The sequence below is a fragment of the Sorex araneus genome, chromosome 9 (assembly GCF_027595985.1).
Source record: "Sorex araneus isolate mSorAra2 chromosome 9, mSorAra2.pri, whole genome shotgun sequence".
NCBI lineage: Eukaryota > Metazoa > Chordata > Mammalia > Eulipotyphla > Soricidae > Sorex > Sorex araneus.
The window spans coordinates 30574954-30592745 of NC_073310.1; the positions used below are offsets into that span (position 1 = coordinate 30574954).

The following is a 17792-nucleotide window of genomic DNA, read 5'->3' on the forward strand; positions in this document are numbered from 1 at the left end:
TCTTATGTAGACACGAAGGAGGGTCCTTAAAACTTAGCAAATATACGTGGATATTAAATTTCCATGCCTTGATGTGGTTAAGAGATACTTAGACTTGCGCAAAATGCTATGATCTGCTTTTAAAATTCAACCAGAGTTTTATTGACTTAGTAAGAATTGCCACGTTTGGTAGTTTCAAAGTCTTTTTCTGATTTAAATATGTGAACACATAACATGCCTCATTAATCACAATCCTGCAACAATAACTAAGACTTCTTCCTATGCTAAACTCTTGATGAAAACTTGCCCTGTGAAAAGCTGGAACTGGCATCTCCAGGAGTGACCCCTAGGCACAGTCAGGAGTAAGTGTCAAAGCACCACTGTGACCTCAAAAATCAATAAAATAAAATGAAATAAAAAATCTGGAACTCTACACTTCTTAAAATGATTTTCAACTTTTCAGTGCATATGTAAACTAAACAACACTTAAATTCTTTGATAGCTCAGCGGGTAGTGCATTCGCCTTGCACGCGGCCGACCCAGGTTCAATTCCTCTGTCCCTCTCTGAGAGCCCGGCAAGCTACCGAGAGTATCCTGCCCGCATGGCAGAGCCTGGCAAGCTACTCGTGGCATATTTGATATGCCAAAAACAGTAAAAACAAGTCTCACATTGGAGACATTACTGGTGCCTGCTCAAGCAAATTGATGAGCAACAGGATGACAGTGATACAGAATTTAGGGTTGGAGAGACAGTACAGAGAGTCGGGAACTTGCCTTGATCACAGCCAATACAGATTCGATCCCTTACATCCCATATGGTCCCCTGAACATCAAGGGTGATCCTGAGTGCAGAGCCAGGTGTATCCCCTGAGCATTGCAGGTGTGTAACCCCCAAACCAAAATAAATAAAAAGTATTTAATTCTATGATAAATTTAGTATTTTAAGTGAATTTTGTGATTAAATACCTGGTTTATCAAGTATTAACAATCTTTATCATGCAACTTTGTTGAATACAAAATAAACCACCACAAACTATAATCATAGTCATCAGTAGATCAAAGCCACTGAGCAAAGTCTAGCTATAAAAAAATTTATTAAAAAAATAGATAACATGTAAACATCTGTTTCAGTCATAAGGTTTCATAATACAGCATAACAAGTCCAGGCTTTAAACCTCTGCAATGAGAGCACCTTCATTGTTGACTAACAGCAATCAGCTCAATTTATCTTCCAGTGTGCTATAAAGTCCCTATGAAAATAAATAACCAGATTCTGTTAAGTATACTAATACACACAGAAAATCGCAAATATACAACAGATCATAGCAATTAACCATTGCAATATTGTGAGATTGAATCCTTACACCACTGCAATTATCTTTTTAATACAGTTTCATTTTTTTAAGTTAATCACAATACAGAATTCACTAGAATCAAGCTAGACGGGAGGGGGAATAGAGGGACAAGATAGACCCAGAATTTTCCAAACCCCCAAACAAACCACACCTACACACACACACACACACACACACACACACACAATCACACAATTTTGGTCAAAGCAAAACTGAGAACACAGATTCAGTATTTCTCCTTATTTCTTCTTTCACTTTAGGATGTATTTTTTAGGCATGGTTTTCCTTTCCTTTTAAATGCAATGTTCATGTGCTCAAATGATTGAATACTAGCCAACTGTATTTTCAAACATGATAAAATTTACCTAAAATTGTAACTACCCAAAAATTGAAACCAAACCACAGAATGGACAGTAATACCACAAAATGTAGTGAGTACCTGAGATTCTGCTGCAAGAAATCTTAAACACAGATTGTTTTCCCTATGAAAAAATGTTACTATACTTCTGTGCCCTATCCATCATCTGCTGGGGTATACTGCATGATGACTAATATATTAAAATATATATAATTTTTTCTTTTGCTATTAGTGAATGTTTTATCACACTGGCATTGCTGACATTTCAGACATACAGAGAAACTTAATTAAGATAAAATTTTAAATAAACTATCAATATTTGCAATTTAATTTTTCGTTAATATGAAAAAGAAACTATTAGTTGTCAATTGAATAGCAAATCTCTAATGACAGAAGAGGATGATAATATATTTAACAAAAGGAAACCAGGCAAACTTAGCAAGTTTCTGGATAACCATCTCTACAGCTTAATAACTCAGTCTGTTTGTATTATACATATACGATTTATAAGTGACTCAGAAAACATCTTTGAATCATGTAAGATCTGATCTGCTACCCAAAGATACATTTTATACAACAAATCTGAAAATAATCTATAACATATGTGGCCCTTTTCACTGTGTCAGTTTATTTCTGCAGATGCCTAAAATTTAATCACAATGAAATGAAATGTGAGATTAACTACTTAAGATACCAACAGCACTTCTGCATCTTGTCTTGGCTCTTTATGTGTGTTTGGAGTACGAGATTTTAAGTAAAATAAAAATAAAATGACACGAATGTTTAAAATGCACAATACATATTTTAGAAAAGTTTAATTGTACTTCTGAATACCAAATACACCACTACTGAAGAAGAACCCTTTTCACAATATGAATCTGCACGTGAGCTTTCCTTCTATAGCCTGGTTTTAGTCAACTGTCAATGATGAATCTTTTTAAAATATGTATTGGAGGTGCTTGAGAGATAGTACCACAGATAAGATGCTTGCCTTGTATGTGGAGGACCTTGGTTCGATCCCTGGCACCTACCTTGGACCAAAAAGTTTCTTATTAATCTATTGGAGTTTTAACGTGTAAAAAATTTATATTACATTCAATAAAACTTCAACGAGTTACATTCAGTAAAATTTCCTCAGAGAGAAAAATATTGCATAATTTAGGTGAGAACTCGACATATTTACACAGTATAAGCTACTACTGCATAGAATTAGTTTTAATAGGACTCTGCATTTATCCTAGTCATCAAAAAATTTTAAATAGCCCTTTACTTATTAATATCACATTATTTTTGTTCTTTTTGTTACACAAATAACAAAAAAAGAACAAGGAAGGAAGAAAAGGAAGGAAGGCAAACAAAAATAGAAAAGAAAGCATGGAAGGAAACTAAAATAGTATCTCTCATAACAATTTTTCTATACAATATTATAAATGTTATAAATGAGGACAAAATATTGACATTGTGCTTAAGGCAATGCCCCCCCCCCCCCACACACACATTAACTTTAAATTTGTTTTTTATGTGTCTGTAATTCAAGTTAAGAACAGTGGGGGCTGGGGGGCAAGAAACACAATATAAACAACAAAAATCACATACAATTTTTGGGAAATCACATCTCCATAAAATAACATCACCACAGTTTCTGAAAACACAGCAGCACGAAACAATTCAATGGGAAAAACACTGCCCTAATTTTTTCACCTTAAAAAAAAACCAACAACAACAAACAACGAAATTCTTGACCAATCAAAGGCACTTAAGACAGAAATTCTTTCTCGAGGTCATATATAGACGGACGGCTAGTCCTGTTCTTCATCCTGCACAGAGGCACTGTGCTGTCCAGGCTCTGCCCTTCCACATCAGCGTCCAGTAAGGAGGGCAGGTGGGGTGTAGTTCTGTCCTTGGCATTGAGGGAGCAGTGAGGGCATGGTCCTGTGCCACCCACTGCCTGGTGAGCCTGTAAAGGCAGCAGCTGGGAATCTGTAGGGCTCCTCAAGGAGCGGGAGCCAGGCAGAGGCTTGCTATTGACAGTTCTTTGTTTTCCAGGAAGGACCTCACTGGGCAGGTGACTGTGAGGGCTAGAGGAGGACGGGGGAGTCCCAAAACCTAGGTCTGGATGTAGTTTTGAAACTCGGTGAGTTGTGATAATAGTTGCACCACCTGGTGAGGAAAACAAAGAGAGTGTGCAGTTAGAGTCAGTAATTGTTAAAGCAGTGAATACCAAAAGAAAGCACTAGGGGCAAGTCCCTGCATGCGGCCATCCTGGGTTTGATCCTCTGTATCCCATATGGTCCCCCAAACACTGCCAGGTGTAACGGCAGTTCCTGAGTGCAGACCCAGGAGTAACCCCTGAGCATCACTGGATAGGGCCCCTGACCCCTCCAAAAAATAAAATAAAATAAGAAAGCACCCAGGATGAGAAAACAAGAAAGCACAACTCAGCTAGATAATCACTGTCACTGTCACTGTCATCCTGTTGTTCATTGATTTGCTTGAGTGGGCACCAGTAACGTCTCTCATTGAGAGACTTATTGTTACTGTTTGGGGCATATACAATACACCACGGATAGCTTGCCAGGCTCTGCCGTGTGAGCTCAATACTCTTGGTAGCTTGCCGGGCTCTCTGAGAGGGGTGGAGGAATCAAACACGGGTCGGCCGCGTGAAAGGCAAACGCTCTACCACTGTGCTATCGCTCCAGCCTGGCTAGATAATCACTTCAACAAAAACATTATTTAAAAAAAAAACTGTTAAAAATCTAAACACAATTTTTAAAAAAGCACTAGGAATACAATTCAGGTCATTACTTCAACAATAACAAGAAAACTAAACACAATTTAAAAAAAAAATGTAAGTTTGTTTTTTTGTAAGAAAGTATTGACAGAAAAAAGTACTTCAATTTATATGGAAAATAGATTTGTAAACTGCTAAATCATTATAGTGCTTATTTGCCCAATGGACATTATACTTAAGTTTATAAAAAGAAAAAGACTTCAAAATTAAACTGAAATAAAATTAAAACTTAAAAAGTATGATTAGTATAATTAAACTTTACTTTCAGATTATAATCTGAAGAAATAATTAAAATATGAAGCAAGGTTTTACATATTACTTTCTCTCTTGTTTTTCCTTTTTGGTTTTTGAAGAAATGACTTACTACCACTCGAGAAAAATATCTGGTTATAATTAAGAGTAGAACGACCTCATAGGGGATTACTGTGCTAAAATTTCTCCTTGTGCAATTTTGAATTACTTACATTCTACAGCATTACAAAAGGGCACTGATTAAACCAATTATTTTAAAGCTATGAAACAATAATATGAAAAAGTCTATATATAGTAGTTAAAGAGGTAGAGGAAAAGACGAAAGCAGTTTCAGCTTTAATTCAGCTTCATATCCTCTCCAGCAGAAACAGGAGTAGCCGACCAGATAAAAAGGGAAGGTTAGCTAATGCAATTTTAGTTCCAGTTCTTCCACTAATTATTGGTTTCACGCTGGGAAAATGACCTCTTCTATAACAGGAGGGGCTTGGGCAGTTATTCCCATGAGCTCTTGCTGTTTTAGCATATATGTGATAGTTGTTAAAAAGCACTGACCATTTTCTTAGAATCCAAATCATGAAGTACAAAAACTGGCTAAAATTCCAAGATCACTGAATAGGACAAATAGGGTAAAATTCAAAGATCAGCAAACAGGACAAATTTCTGCACATAACGATTTGCAAAGGTAAAAATCCATCCAATTTTATGTTGTTGACTTACTTGGGGCCTGGCTGGCATTTCCATCGGACCTGGTCCTTCTGTGACATGTTGCTCTTTCCTCGGGAGAAACATAAGGCACATTCCCACATGTCTGCTCTGTGAAGGGAGGACATAGGTTTTTCCACCTGGTAAGATCAGTCTCAGGTTCTGGCACGCAGGCTGGCTCATGACTACTGCCTCTGATGGGAGGGCAAAAATCTGCAGTGGGCATGTCGGGGTCACAAGCAGTATGTGTGCTGCCCTCGAAGGAATCTTCTCCATCCGTCTGCAGCAAGCACTTTGTGGACAGAGAAGGCATTGACAGGAGACTCCCTGTGCTAGGCAGAGAGACCCAGGGGGAGCAGTTGGCCCCCTCTCCGGTAGGGGGCAGCCTCCTGGGAGCACTGGCGTTGCCGCGAGACTTGGGGGCCCGCTGGAAGATTCCCTCGCGTTTCTTCCTCTCTTCCTTGGGCCACTGCTCTTCAGCTGTCTGTGCTTTATTCAGCTCTCTGATGTCCTGTCCCAGAGCCACTGATGCGAGAAGCATGGTACAGCCGTACAAAGCCGACTCCGTTTTCTTTCTCTGGGGGAACCGGCTCAGATTATTTGTCGGGTTCACCTGCGTGCAAGCTACAGGGCTCCCAGGAGTGCCTTCCTCCCACCTTTCAGGTTCCCCAAGATTTTCTCTCTGGCCATCTTTCCAAAGAGGTAGATCAATGTAGGCTTGATTAGGTAATTTGATTTGCTTTGGCTTTCTGTGTTCTGATCCCTCAGGAGAATGATTTGGCTCTTCGCAGGTTCCTAAGTAGAGATATAAACACGCACATGGTGGTAAAACATCACTTAGATCACACTATAAAAAAAAAAAGCTAAAAATCTAATAAATAAGTATTCTAAGTCTAAGCATATGTTGCGATTCTACAGTTCAATAAATGGCTCATCTAGAAAGAGCCTAAGGAACACTGGGCCAGGTGTCCGCAGAGAAACCAGAGAAACAAGCAGTTTCCTATCTAGGAAAGATTCTCAACTCAAATGGGAAATGGAAACTTTTAAAAAACTAGTCTTTAAAAACACATAGCGTGCGCACACACACACACAAAAAAAACACATAAAAATGTGCCCTTTTCCAACATGGAGAGTATAATACTGAGTGAAATAAGTCAGAGGGAGAGGGACGTAGAATAATTACACTCATTTGTGGGATATAAAAAAAAAACTAAAAATAAAAAACAAAGTATGAGACTAATACCCAAAGACAATGGAAATGAGGGCCAGGAGGACTGGTCCAAGCTAGGTCAGAGAAGGGCCCACTATGATAATAATAGCTGGAATAATAGTTGGAAATTATCATTCTGGACAAGAACTGAGTGCTGAAAGAAGGTAAAGTGATACACCTGATAACCCTTCAGGAGCAGTATTGCAAACCACAGAAGGGGGTGGGGGTGGGGGGAGAGAGAAAGAGAGAGAGAGAGAGAGAGAGAGAGAGAGAGAGAGAGAGAGAGAGAGAGAGACTGGGGATCAGGAAGAAAACCGGGGACATTGGTGGCAGGAAACCATATACTGGTGAGTGGATGGATGTTGGAACCTCACAGTGATTCAACATAAAACAAGGGCAGAGAGAGAAAAATGTGTCTCTCTCCTCATCTAATTAAAGGCCTGTGTGTGTGAAAACTGATGCAGCAGATTATTCATCCTCAATGTGATGGATGAACCAACACCACCTGCATTATGTGGAAACTGGTAGAAATGTGAATTCTTCATCCACCCCAGATCATGCAAGCCACTGTGAAAGGAAGATCCTCCAGGGAGGTTAAAGAGACCCCAAAGGGGAACAATTTCTGCTGGCTGAAGAGGAAACTAACCCTTTCCACTTAGGTATCTTAGTAGGGAATGAAGGAAACCATGAAATCCTTGATCTGGTGTCCAGAGTAGTCCACAAGAGAGCCTCCCATGAGTCAGCAGCTTTAGGTCGACTACACTTGGAAGAAGCTTGGCAGCCAGGCAAGCCGACACACAGCCTTTCCTCCCCAAACAAGCCGTGCTCTTCCCAGCGATGCTTTCTCCTCAGGGTGCTGCCTTCTCCCTTCGTCATCCCGCTACTTTCTAACACCCAATACAGGTTCATTTTCCCCCGAAGATCTCTCAGAATACCATCTACAAATAACAGCTCTTAACACTGCCCATTTTCCCACAGGCTAAATCAGTTTCCTGTGAAGGCCCTGGGGAAGCTTCTAGTCTCTTCCATCTAGTTACTTATAAATAAATAAATCAGGTATGAGCATTTCTGCATATGGTAAAGCATCCAACCTTCTGTATGACTTTTGATGTTCTAAGAATAAAGCCTTCTGAAGAGAGGCTTTACCAAATGGGCAGAAAATGCTTTCTGGTGGAATACGATGTTACTAATCCATCATTTTAAAAACAGGAGAATTCCTTCAATAAGTGAAACTGATCTATTTCCAGATTTCCTCGGTGCTGCCTCCTTTGAGCTTTCTCATATATATATATATATACATCTTTCCCACAGAATATGACACAACTCTCCGCCTGAAGTAGTCATGGACCAACACTAAGCCCAACATTATCTTTTTTCTTGTATTTGTAGCCTCAAGCCAAAGTAAAATAAATTGTTATCTACTAAGATCAAGTCATTTTAAGATTAGACACTTAGTAAATATTAAAGGCTTGCTTCTAGCAGGCTTTGGAAGTAGAATGATCATGTTCTTCATAGAGATGAAATTCCAATTTGGAAGTGACAGAAAACACATAAAATTAAAATACCAAATGAAGACAAATAGGAATTTCACATAAGAGCAATCAATAAATAAAAATGGGTTATAGGGACTGGAGCAATAGCACAGTGGGTAGAGAGCATTTGCCTTGCACGCAGCCAACCTGGGTTCGATTCTCAGCATCCCATATGGTCCCCCCGAGCACTGCCAGGGGTAATTCCTGAGTGCAGAGTCAGGAGTAATCCTGTGCATCACCGGGTGTGACCCAAAAAGCAAAAACTAAAAAGGATATAAAGATAAAGCAGGACACTATTTCAGTCCAGGCTATCTGAAACGGCTGTCAGGAAGAAACGTGCTGAGACCTAAACTCTTACAAGGACGATTTGTACACATGACACGCAGGTCACGCTCAGATAGACCCGACAGCTGAAAATATTTTGTATCAAGTAAATCTTTTGAAACCCTTCAAGCGAACTATAGAAATAACAGGGAGCAAGCTTAGTCAGCCACATACACCCATTAATTATGAGCAGTTACTAACAGGACCAAAATATTCTTAGAAGGAATATCAAGAATTAAGTGGAAGAAAGCAGAAAGATTTCTTTGATTAATCCCTTTACAGTCACATGAATAATATAATAAAGAAATAAAAATTTTAGTACAATAACTATTATTAGGCCTTAAAGTATAGTTGGCTATAAATTTTGGTGTGTAATAGGAAGAAAATATCTTATCTTTATAGGCAAGAGTTAGAATACAATGAAGAATTGATAACAGAAAACAGTTATTCAGAAATTATCATAGTACCTCTCATGCATTTATGGAGATACTTATACTAAAACACATCTTCCTGACACCGTACAAGAAAAAAAAAACTAAAAAAAAAACTGAACATGGGTAGTGAGGGGAAAGGTACTTGCAAAATTGAGTCTTGCTCTGATAATGCATCCGAAAGATTTATACTACGTTTTGTTGAACATCTTTAATTTGGCTACTGTATCAAAGGACCATATAAACTATTAAAACACAAATAATATTGTCCTTTGTTAATACAATTCTTGATTGTTCTTCATCAATTTTCACAATTCTGTGACCCGTTAGCATCTAATACTGAATAGCAAAACTGAATAAGAAAAAGGATTAATAAAGTGATTACCATGTACTCTCTTCAAGAAGTAGTTTCCCCTAGTTAACCATCTTACCAAGATTTTGTCGAATTAGCAATATATCCCAGGAGGAGACCACTAAACCTCAGCAGAATTTCAGGGTATCCACAGTTTCATACCTACTACTAAATTAATTTGTTCCTATGTAAATTATTATGACACTCTTTTGGAAAGAAACAAAATGTATGAATTCCAAATTAAATGCAAAGCCTTATTACATTTTTCCATAAGGAACAAAACACAACTTCTGAACATAAAATATAAGCAAGGCCCAAACTACTACTACAAAGAAGTAACTTGCTAACCTTCCCTGCCCTTTTGAATGACCGTGAGATTACCAAAGCTTCTGGAATGCTCAGATGCTATTTAACTCAAACAAGTTCTAGTTCCTGATTTCCTGAAGCATGTTTACCTGATTGTTCCACAAATAATGAAGCCAGTGGCGTGGTCTTCTGATTCTTTATTATGAGAGTTGACCAAGGACTGTTTCCATCTGAGAGAGGTCTTATTCTATAAGAGAAAGATAACAGAACTACATGACATGCATAATAGGATTCAGTGGGTACATGCCAACAATATTTTTTAAGAAAGCAAAAATATATTTGTACTGCTTTAAAGAGCTAGCAAAGTACAAATAAAACCTTACAATGAGACAAAATATGTAATTGCTCAGTAACTAAATTATGAAGTTAGTATGATGAATCCGTTCTACAATTCAAATGCATATTCATATTTCTATTATTCTAATTCACGGCCGAGCCTGGCAAGCTCTCTGTGGTGCATTCAATATGCCAAAAACAGTAACCATAACAGGTGTCATTCCCCTGACCCTGAAAGAAGCCTCCAATTGTTGGGAAAGATGAGTAAGGAGAGGCTGCTAAAATCTCCGGGCTGGGACAAATGGAGACATTACTGGCACCTATTGGAGTAAATTCATGAACAATGGATGACAGCAATACAGTGATTATTTTAATAGGTGCTTGAAAGTTAAATTTAACAATTAAGCTATTTTTGGTTTTGTTTAGTTTTGGTTTGTTTGCGGGGGACCACATCGTGGTGCTCAGAGACTACTTCTGTGCTCACTTCTACAGGGGCTCTAGAAGCATATTCAGTGCCAGGGATCAAATCCTGGTCAGACATGTTCAGGGCAAATACACTGTACTATCTTTCTGGCCTCTGGTAAGCTACTTTTCAGAAAGTTACTATCACACATCCCTATCTACACTGGAATGCCTCCAGATACCACATACATACCTTTCTCTGCAATCAGTTCTTTCTTTCATTTGAATTGAATTTGGTCCCCACGTACAACCTTTTTTCTTAAAATTCCTTTTTAAATCTTCAAATTCTTCTTGTCGACAGACCATGTTCCTTCCCCAAGTTTTATTGCTCTCATCTGAGGTCACTAAACAGAACATTACTCATTAGCTGTTTTCTTAAAAACTATTTTTATTGAGGTACCAGTGTTTACAATACTGTTATTCTTTCACTCAAACTTTGTTGCACTAAAAAATAAATAGGTAAAGTTAAAGGAATCAAATCAGTTACAAAACTACTTTATGCTGATAGTTTTCAATTTATTTAGTAAAACGAATATAAGCAAACTGAGCACTTCATTTAAAAAAAATTATTACCCTGTTTTTTTAAAAACAATCTGTTCCACTATTTACTAAACGTTGTATATTTTAAGAGATTTCTTCTATACATTTTCAAGTTGTTGTATCTCACACTTTTTCCAGTTTTACTGAGATATAGATTATAAAACAGTATTTTACCCTGAATATATGACACGACTATCTCAGTAAGTTTAGCTGACACCCATTATAGATACAATAAACATTCACCATTACAACAGTTATTTGGGTAATGAGGACTCCTATGATTTACTCTCAACAAGTTTCATATATATCATGTTTCAGTGTTAACCATGATAACACATTGTACACTATATTCCTTTCTACTTATTGGACTTTTAACAAGTTTCCACATTTTAATCAATTTCTTTCAAACGCTACCCATGACACACCTCTGATAACTATAAGTAAGGTATTTTTTCTATTAATTTTTATTTCATTTACTATTCTGCCTTCACATCCTATTCATATTGTTTAAAATAGCAGGATTTCTTTGCTATTCAACTATCAAAAATAACAACACCTTTACTTTTTTTGCATGTGGATATCTGTAGGATAACACTGGTCTGTCCTTTCCGCCTTGCCACAGGAGCGTAGGTTTATTGAGTTACTCCCACCACAGTGCTCTCATTCCTCTGTGCTTACTCGTAACGTCTTTCTTTGTGCTCTGTTAACTTGTAAGTATTGCTTTTCTCTTCTCCTTGAGTCCTCTGCATAGTTAATTCAGAGCAATGTCCTTTTTGTATAGACACAGAAGACAGTTCATGCTATGCTTTTGTAACTTGGGAGTCAATTGACTCTGGATGATATTTACCTCGTGGACATCTGTTCTCTCGACTTAAGCCTCAGTTGCCTTAACTTCCTAGCACCCCAAAAGCAGGATCCCGACAAGGGACTGGGTGGACCCAGGGAAAGCAGTGAACTACCCTGGCATGGAAAAGGGCCTGGCCAAAGCGCCATAATACTTAACTATAAGTTAAAAGCATGGCCAAATCATGGACATAAGTTAAAAGCATGGCCAGATCATGGACAAATGCTGTCATGATCCAAAAATAACTAGATTTGGACCCTGCTAGGATGGGAAAAATTAATATTGCCTGAGCACTGTATTCTGAGTCTATAGCGAGATGCCCCCAGGAGAGCCACCCTATGAGCTCAATATATCTCTTACTGTGTCCATACAAAATAATGTATTAAGATGTTAATTAAGATATTAATTAAGTTTTTGGACTAAGGAATTGAGAAACACCCATAAGGGTTTGCCCTTGAGAGGAAGAAGGGTTTTCCTATGTTGACCGTGCTACCAGATGAGGTGTGGTGGCTACCCTCCATGGGGGGAGTTGGAGAGAGAGACCAGGGCAGCAAGATGGAGCGCGGAGAGACTAGCAAGGGGGCCAGAGGGAGAAGAATGTAGGGGAAGAATGCAGGAGCAGGTGCGTGGAGAGACAAGAGACAGGCTGAGAGATGGAGCACGGAGAGATGAGCGGGAGAGACAGGAGGAGACGGGAATGAGGGGCAGCGTGACGCTAGAATGGGGGGCTTAGTGAGACTGGAACAGGCGCATGGGGAGAATGGAATAAATGGCAACTGATCACCAACCAGCTCGGTCCTAGTTTCCTCCTTCATCAGCCCACGGCAGCAGCGCCCCAGGGCAGGGCGGGGCCCAGTCCCCAGGGCTCTCCCTAGCACCCCACTGATTACGCAGATATCCATGCATCAAATGGACAATTAGGTTGTTTTTGTGTCTTGACTTTTGTAAATAATGGATAGCAATGTAGATGGGAGTGCAATCTAACTTTTCAAGCTAGTGTTTTTGTTTCCTGTGGACATATTTCCAGAAGCAGAACTGCTAGATCATATAATAGTTCTATTTCTAATTTTAAGCTTTTGAGAAACCTCCAGAGTTCTGAGTTTTTTATGTTTTTGTTAAACAAACAGAAAGTTAAAATGTGGGAGGGCTACTGATGTTTTCAGCTTGTAGAAAGTATCTCTCTGAAAAAAGTAAGTGCTTTAAAGTTTACTATCTGTCATGATAATCTGTTAATTATCACAGGGAGTCAATGATAGCAGGTTCCTGAAATAATGGGTATATGTGATTTACCTTTCCATCATTTTATTGGTTAATAGGCAAAAGTGTGTTTAGCCCTAATTTGAAGACATCAGATATGTAAGACACAACTGGAACCTGAAATTCTCAAAGGAGTAACTAGTCAATTCTTCTTTGTTCTTATTCTTTGGTTTGTTTGTTTGTTTTTGTTTGGGGGTTATATCTGGCTGTGCTCAGGGTTTACTCCAGGCTCTGTTCTCTATGCTCAAGGATCACTCCTGGGAGGACTAAGGGTGCCAGGGATCAAACCAGGGTGGGCCACATGCAAGCAAGCACCTTACTTGCTGTACTATCACTTCAGTCCCTTTCCCTATTCCTAAAGGTAAGTGTGCACTAGATATAATATCATGTAGCAAAACCAATCACTAGAGCAAATCAGAGGAAAAACATTAAGAAAATATTCTGTGCAAACATCAAATGGTGATTTCTTTAGAAGACAGTGATTTCTTTGCATAATGATGAAATACCTTGGTTTTATCTAAATTCAATCATAATTATAGCATAAGGTCCTTGACTTTTACTGCTATTTAAGGTCTTTGGAGCAATCACTTTTTTAAAATTCAATTTTACTGAAATGGCTTCCATTTCTCTCAATGCATAATTATTCTTTGCTTCAGTTTCAGTGGTTTTAGGTTTGGTTTTTATGTCTTTCACTGCTTTCACAGTTGACTTTACTAACTTAAATTCATTCATATTTCCCAATACCTTCCCAGTGGAAATATGCCAGATGACATCTAGAATTTGAAAGTGAAGTCACCCATTCCATTGAATCAAATGTGTATATAAATATGCTGCTAAAAATGACACGAAATGCAGTGACCTCAAAGCCCAAAAGAGCTTCAAAGGGCAATAAAATTGATAATCCCAACATCCCGGTCGACACATAGAGAGCTCTTATCACGTGGAAAGATGCCACTGCAAGTGAGTTACATACATCTGAGTCCTTTAACATACTCTCCTCATGCTGCAGCAATAATGCAGTGGGTAGGGTGTTTGCATATAGCTGACCAGGGTTTGATCCACAGCATCTCAGGTGATACCCCTGAGCACTGCCGGGGGTGATCCTTGAGTGCAGTGCCAGGAGTAAAACCCTGAGCGCCACTGGGCATGACCCAAAAACAAACAAAAAAAAAACATAGATTCTTCTTCCTGGTTTTCAGAAATAAAGCATAATGTGATTTGAGAACATTACTACAGTCACAGCATAGCCAAGTCAGAACTATAGTTCCATCCTAGACAGGATGACACCACGGTTCATTTTCTCAACAGTCTCAGACTAGATAGTAAAGAACCATAGAACATCTATGCAAGCTAGCAATCAAAGGAAACCCAGAAACAAAGAATAAAAAGAATAATATCTTGTGGGGACCTAGAGCCAGTAATATGACCAGGTTCGAGGCTATATTTAAAAAAAAAAAAAAGTGGAAGCACACAGTGTCAGTAAAAATGTGGTGAAAAAAGATTCCTCATTCAGTGCTCATGGGAATTTCACCTGATTCAGCCTCTGTGGAAACAGTATGATGACTTTTCAACAAATTGAAAATATAACTGCAATATGATTTAGAAAACCCACCACATAGCATCTATCCCAAGAAAAAAAACTAAAAAGGATGTATGTACAATGAACTTATGTTCATTGCAGCACTTAAAATAGCCAAGGAATGGAAAATGGAAACAACCCATATGTCCAATGACTGTAGCAGTGTAGCACTGTCATCCTGTTGTTCATCGATTTGCTCAAGTGGGCAACAGTAATGTCTCCATTGTGAGACTTGTTACTGTGTTTGGCATATCGAATATGCCACGGGTAGCTTGCCAGGCTCTGCCATGCAGGCAGGATGCTGGGCTCTCCGAGAAGGATGAAGGAATCGAACCTGGGTCAGCCTCACGCAAGGCAAACGCCCTACCTGCTGTGCTATTGCTCCAGTCCAATGACAAAAGAGTGAATAAAGAAGTTGTGGTATATATACACATGGACTATTGTTCAATTACAAGAAAAGAATAAATCTTTCCTTACAGAGCTAGAGGATGTCAAGTCAAGCGGAATGCATGAGGGAGAAAAATAAATATTGGATTCTCACTCTTATGTGATAAAAAAAACAAGGCAAAGAAATGGACAGTACCTAAGGACAATAAATCCTTGGGCTCTGACTGTAGCGATGAGGTACAAAGAATTAGGGTAGGGGCTTTGAAGGGAAGATAGAGGTGGACTAGAAGTGATATAAGGACAGTGGTGGACAGTTTGTAACACTTTGGTGGTGGTGGACATACACCAAAGGTATGAGCATTAACACTATTGTAATTCTGTTACTTCAAAAACAATAAAAACAGTTTTTAAAAAAGCCTAAACATATGATCATATCATCCAGTAATCAAAATCCCTAGCTTTCACCCAACAGAGTTAAATACATGTTCACAGAAACACCTGCATGTTTACCAAGTTTAAATCTAAGTGTCCAACGTAAAACTTAGAAACAACTAATGTCTCTTGTGAGTAGATAAATTATACTTCCAATAAATTATACTTCCAAAATCAGAGTACTATTCAGTGTTAAAGTAAAATAAACTATCAAATTATAACACAAGGAAGAACCCGAGACTCTTCAGTAGTCAGTCCAATGATACTATGTACTCCATGACTATCAATGTATGACAACCTGTAAGGGCAAAACTATGGAGCTAATACAAAGATAAAAGGTCACTAGGAGGTGGAGTTTAGAAAGATAAAGGACAGAGTACAGGGGATTCTTAGAAGCCAAGAAAACATTCAGCATAATATTATAATGAACGTGTATCATTACATTTGTTCAAGTTCAGAATGTACTATATTTCAGTGCAAACAATCAATGGACTTTGGCTCAACTGATTGTAATAAATGTATCACTGCAGCTCTGTATGTTGACAAATGGGGAAATGGAGAGGCAAGGTAGACAGGTACAGCTAATCTATGTACCTTCCTCTCAATTTGCTATGAATCTAAAACTGCTCTATTTTTTTTTAAGTCTCAGTATGTGTTTGTACACACACACACACACACACACACACTTTTGCTTACCCTAATTTTGAAGTTTACTTATTTTTGCCTTTAAAAACAGCAACAGCTTAATTTTATTCCACTAAACTTTCATTTAGGTTAGGATCCCACTCAGAGATCGCACACCTCATCATGGTTCCTGGGCTCTACAAAATGAGATCTGCTGGGCTCACACTCATAGCTCCTGTGTACAGGGAGGTAATTCTATCACTGCAACAGCCAGGAGCCCAGAACATATTCTTAAAACCAAAATACCACATTGTGTTTTGTGGTATTAGTCTGGTTAAAGCTGAAGTACATTAAAGTTGAAAATCAAGAAGCAGAAAGCTTTTTTCTCTACCAAATAAGAAACGGAAAAGACTGCGAATTTTAGACTTCATTTTTTTCAAACTATCTATCACATCATAGCAAAACTATTCTAATGAGATAGTTATTATGCCTCTGTTACATGGCAAGTGACAAAATGCTTGAAGATACAGAATTTCACTTTCTACTCAATGGTCTGGTCACAATGCCCAGTGGAACAGAATCTAAATGAATGCTTACTATAAAATACAATACAATTAGACAAAGAAATAGAAGAAAATTTCACTTTCTAAATAGCAGTAACGCCTTTCAATATCACATGCTTACAACCAGTTGTAATACTTATAATGTGTATGCGTCACTAAAATTCATGTCAATTCATGACAGAAATCAAGACTGAAGCCCCCCTTGCCAGAGGATGCAGCTTACATTGTATGGCCCGGAGTCGGGGGATTACTGTAGGGCTACTGGGTGGGCTGGAGCTGCTGCTGTTCAAACTCCTCCTTTTGTCCAAGTTGGGAGAGGCCTGCACCGTGATTTTATGCTGGAAATCTGTCAGAGTGGATAAAAGGAAGAATAGCGATTTAATAGTTTTAAATTATTTTCATCGGTTCTTCCTTAGCACATAGCAATAAAAAAAAAAGATAGCAGATTATAAGAATCAAAATATGCCATATTATAAGAATAAAGTATACCAGTCTGTGTCTTGGTTTCTGACTTATCTTTCAGAATCTATGATATACTAGGTACAGAAAAACAAATAAACCCATATTAAAATATTACTGTCTGTTTAGAATTGAGCATCATCTGCTAAGAGTTCCTTTCATGGCACAGTTAAAAATAAAACTGAAACAAGAGACACTGGATGTAAATGAGCCTGATTCTGTCACTAACCAAACATGGGCCTCAAACCGAAAGAAACTCAACTGTTAAGTGAATGGGACAACAGAACTCTCACTACGCTCAAACATATTTTCTTATGCATTACATTTGTATATGCATGACTGTTCACTCTTACTATTAATTCAAGGTAGTTCCTTTGGGTCATCTTTTCCTTATTAACTTACTTGTGCTATGTGAAACCTGCATTATACCTAAAGTTTTTTTTCCTCTGTTGAATTGACTCTATCACTTCAATTTTCAGACCCAGATTAGGACACTGAAAAGCTAAGGAAACATTTTCCTGATCTACAGTAGAAAGCATTTTGTGGTCAAGACGTTCCGTACCAGGTTTGTCAGCCAGGTGATGTATGGACCTCTTTGGGCCCCCAGGATATTCCAAGCCCAGAGGTGAAAAGTATCATTAACTGGAGGCCCCAACAGGAGATTTAGGAGAGCAACTGGTAGGAGAGTGGGGCCACAAGAAGGAAACAAGAAGGGGC

General features: G+C 38.4%; 1 protein-coding gene across 1 annotated transcript in view; it reads right to left on the minus strand.

The window, feature by feature from the left end:
- Positions 1-1062: 1062 nt before the first annotated feature.
- Positions 1063-17792, minus strand: part of MAP3K21 (mitogen-activated protein kinase kinase kinase 21) — a 73246-nt gene continuing 56516 nt past the window's right edge. Inside the window, exons 6-10 of the mRNA XM_004620327.3 lie at positions 16840-16962; positions 10584-10734; positions 9742-9839; positions 5453-6232; positions 1063-3852 (exon numbers count right to left, since the gene is read on the minus strand). Coding sequence (XP_004620384.3) covers positions 3449-3852; positions 5453-6232; positions 9742-9839; positions 10584-10734; positions 16840-16962 — 1556 coding nt within the window. The 3' untranslated portion in view covers positions 1063-3448. The remainder of the gene's footprint in view (positions 3853-5452; positions 6233-9741; positions 9840-10583; positions 10735-16839; positions 16963-17792) is intronic.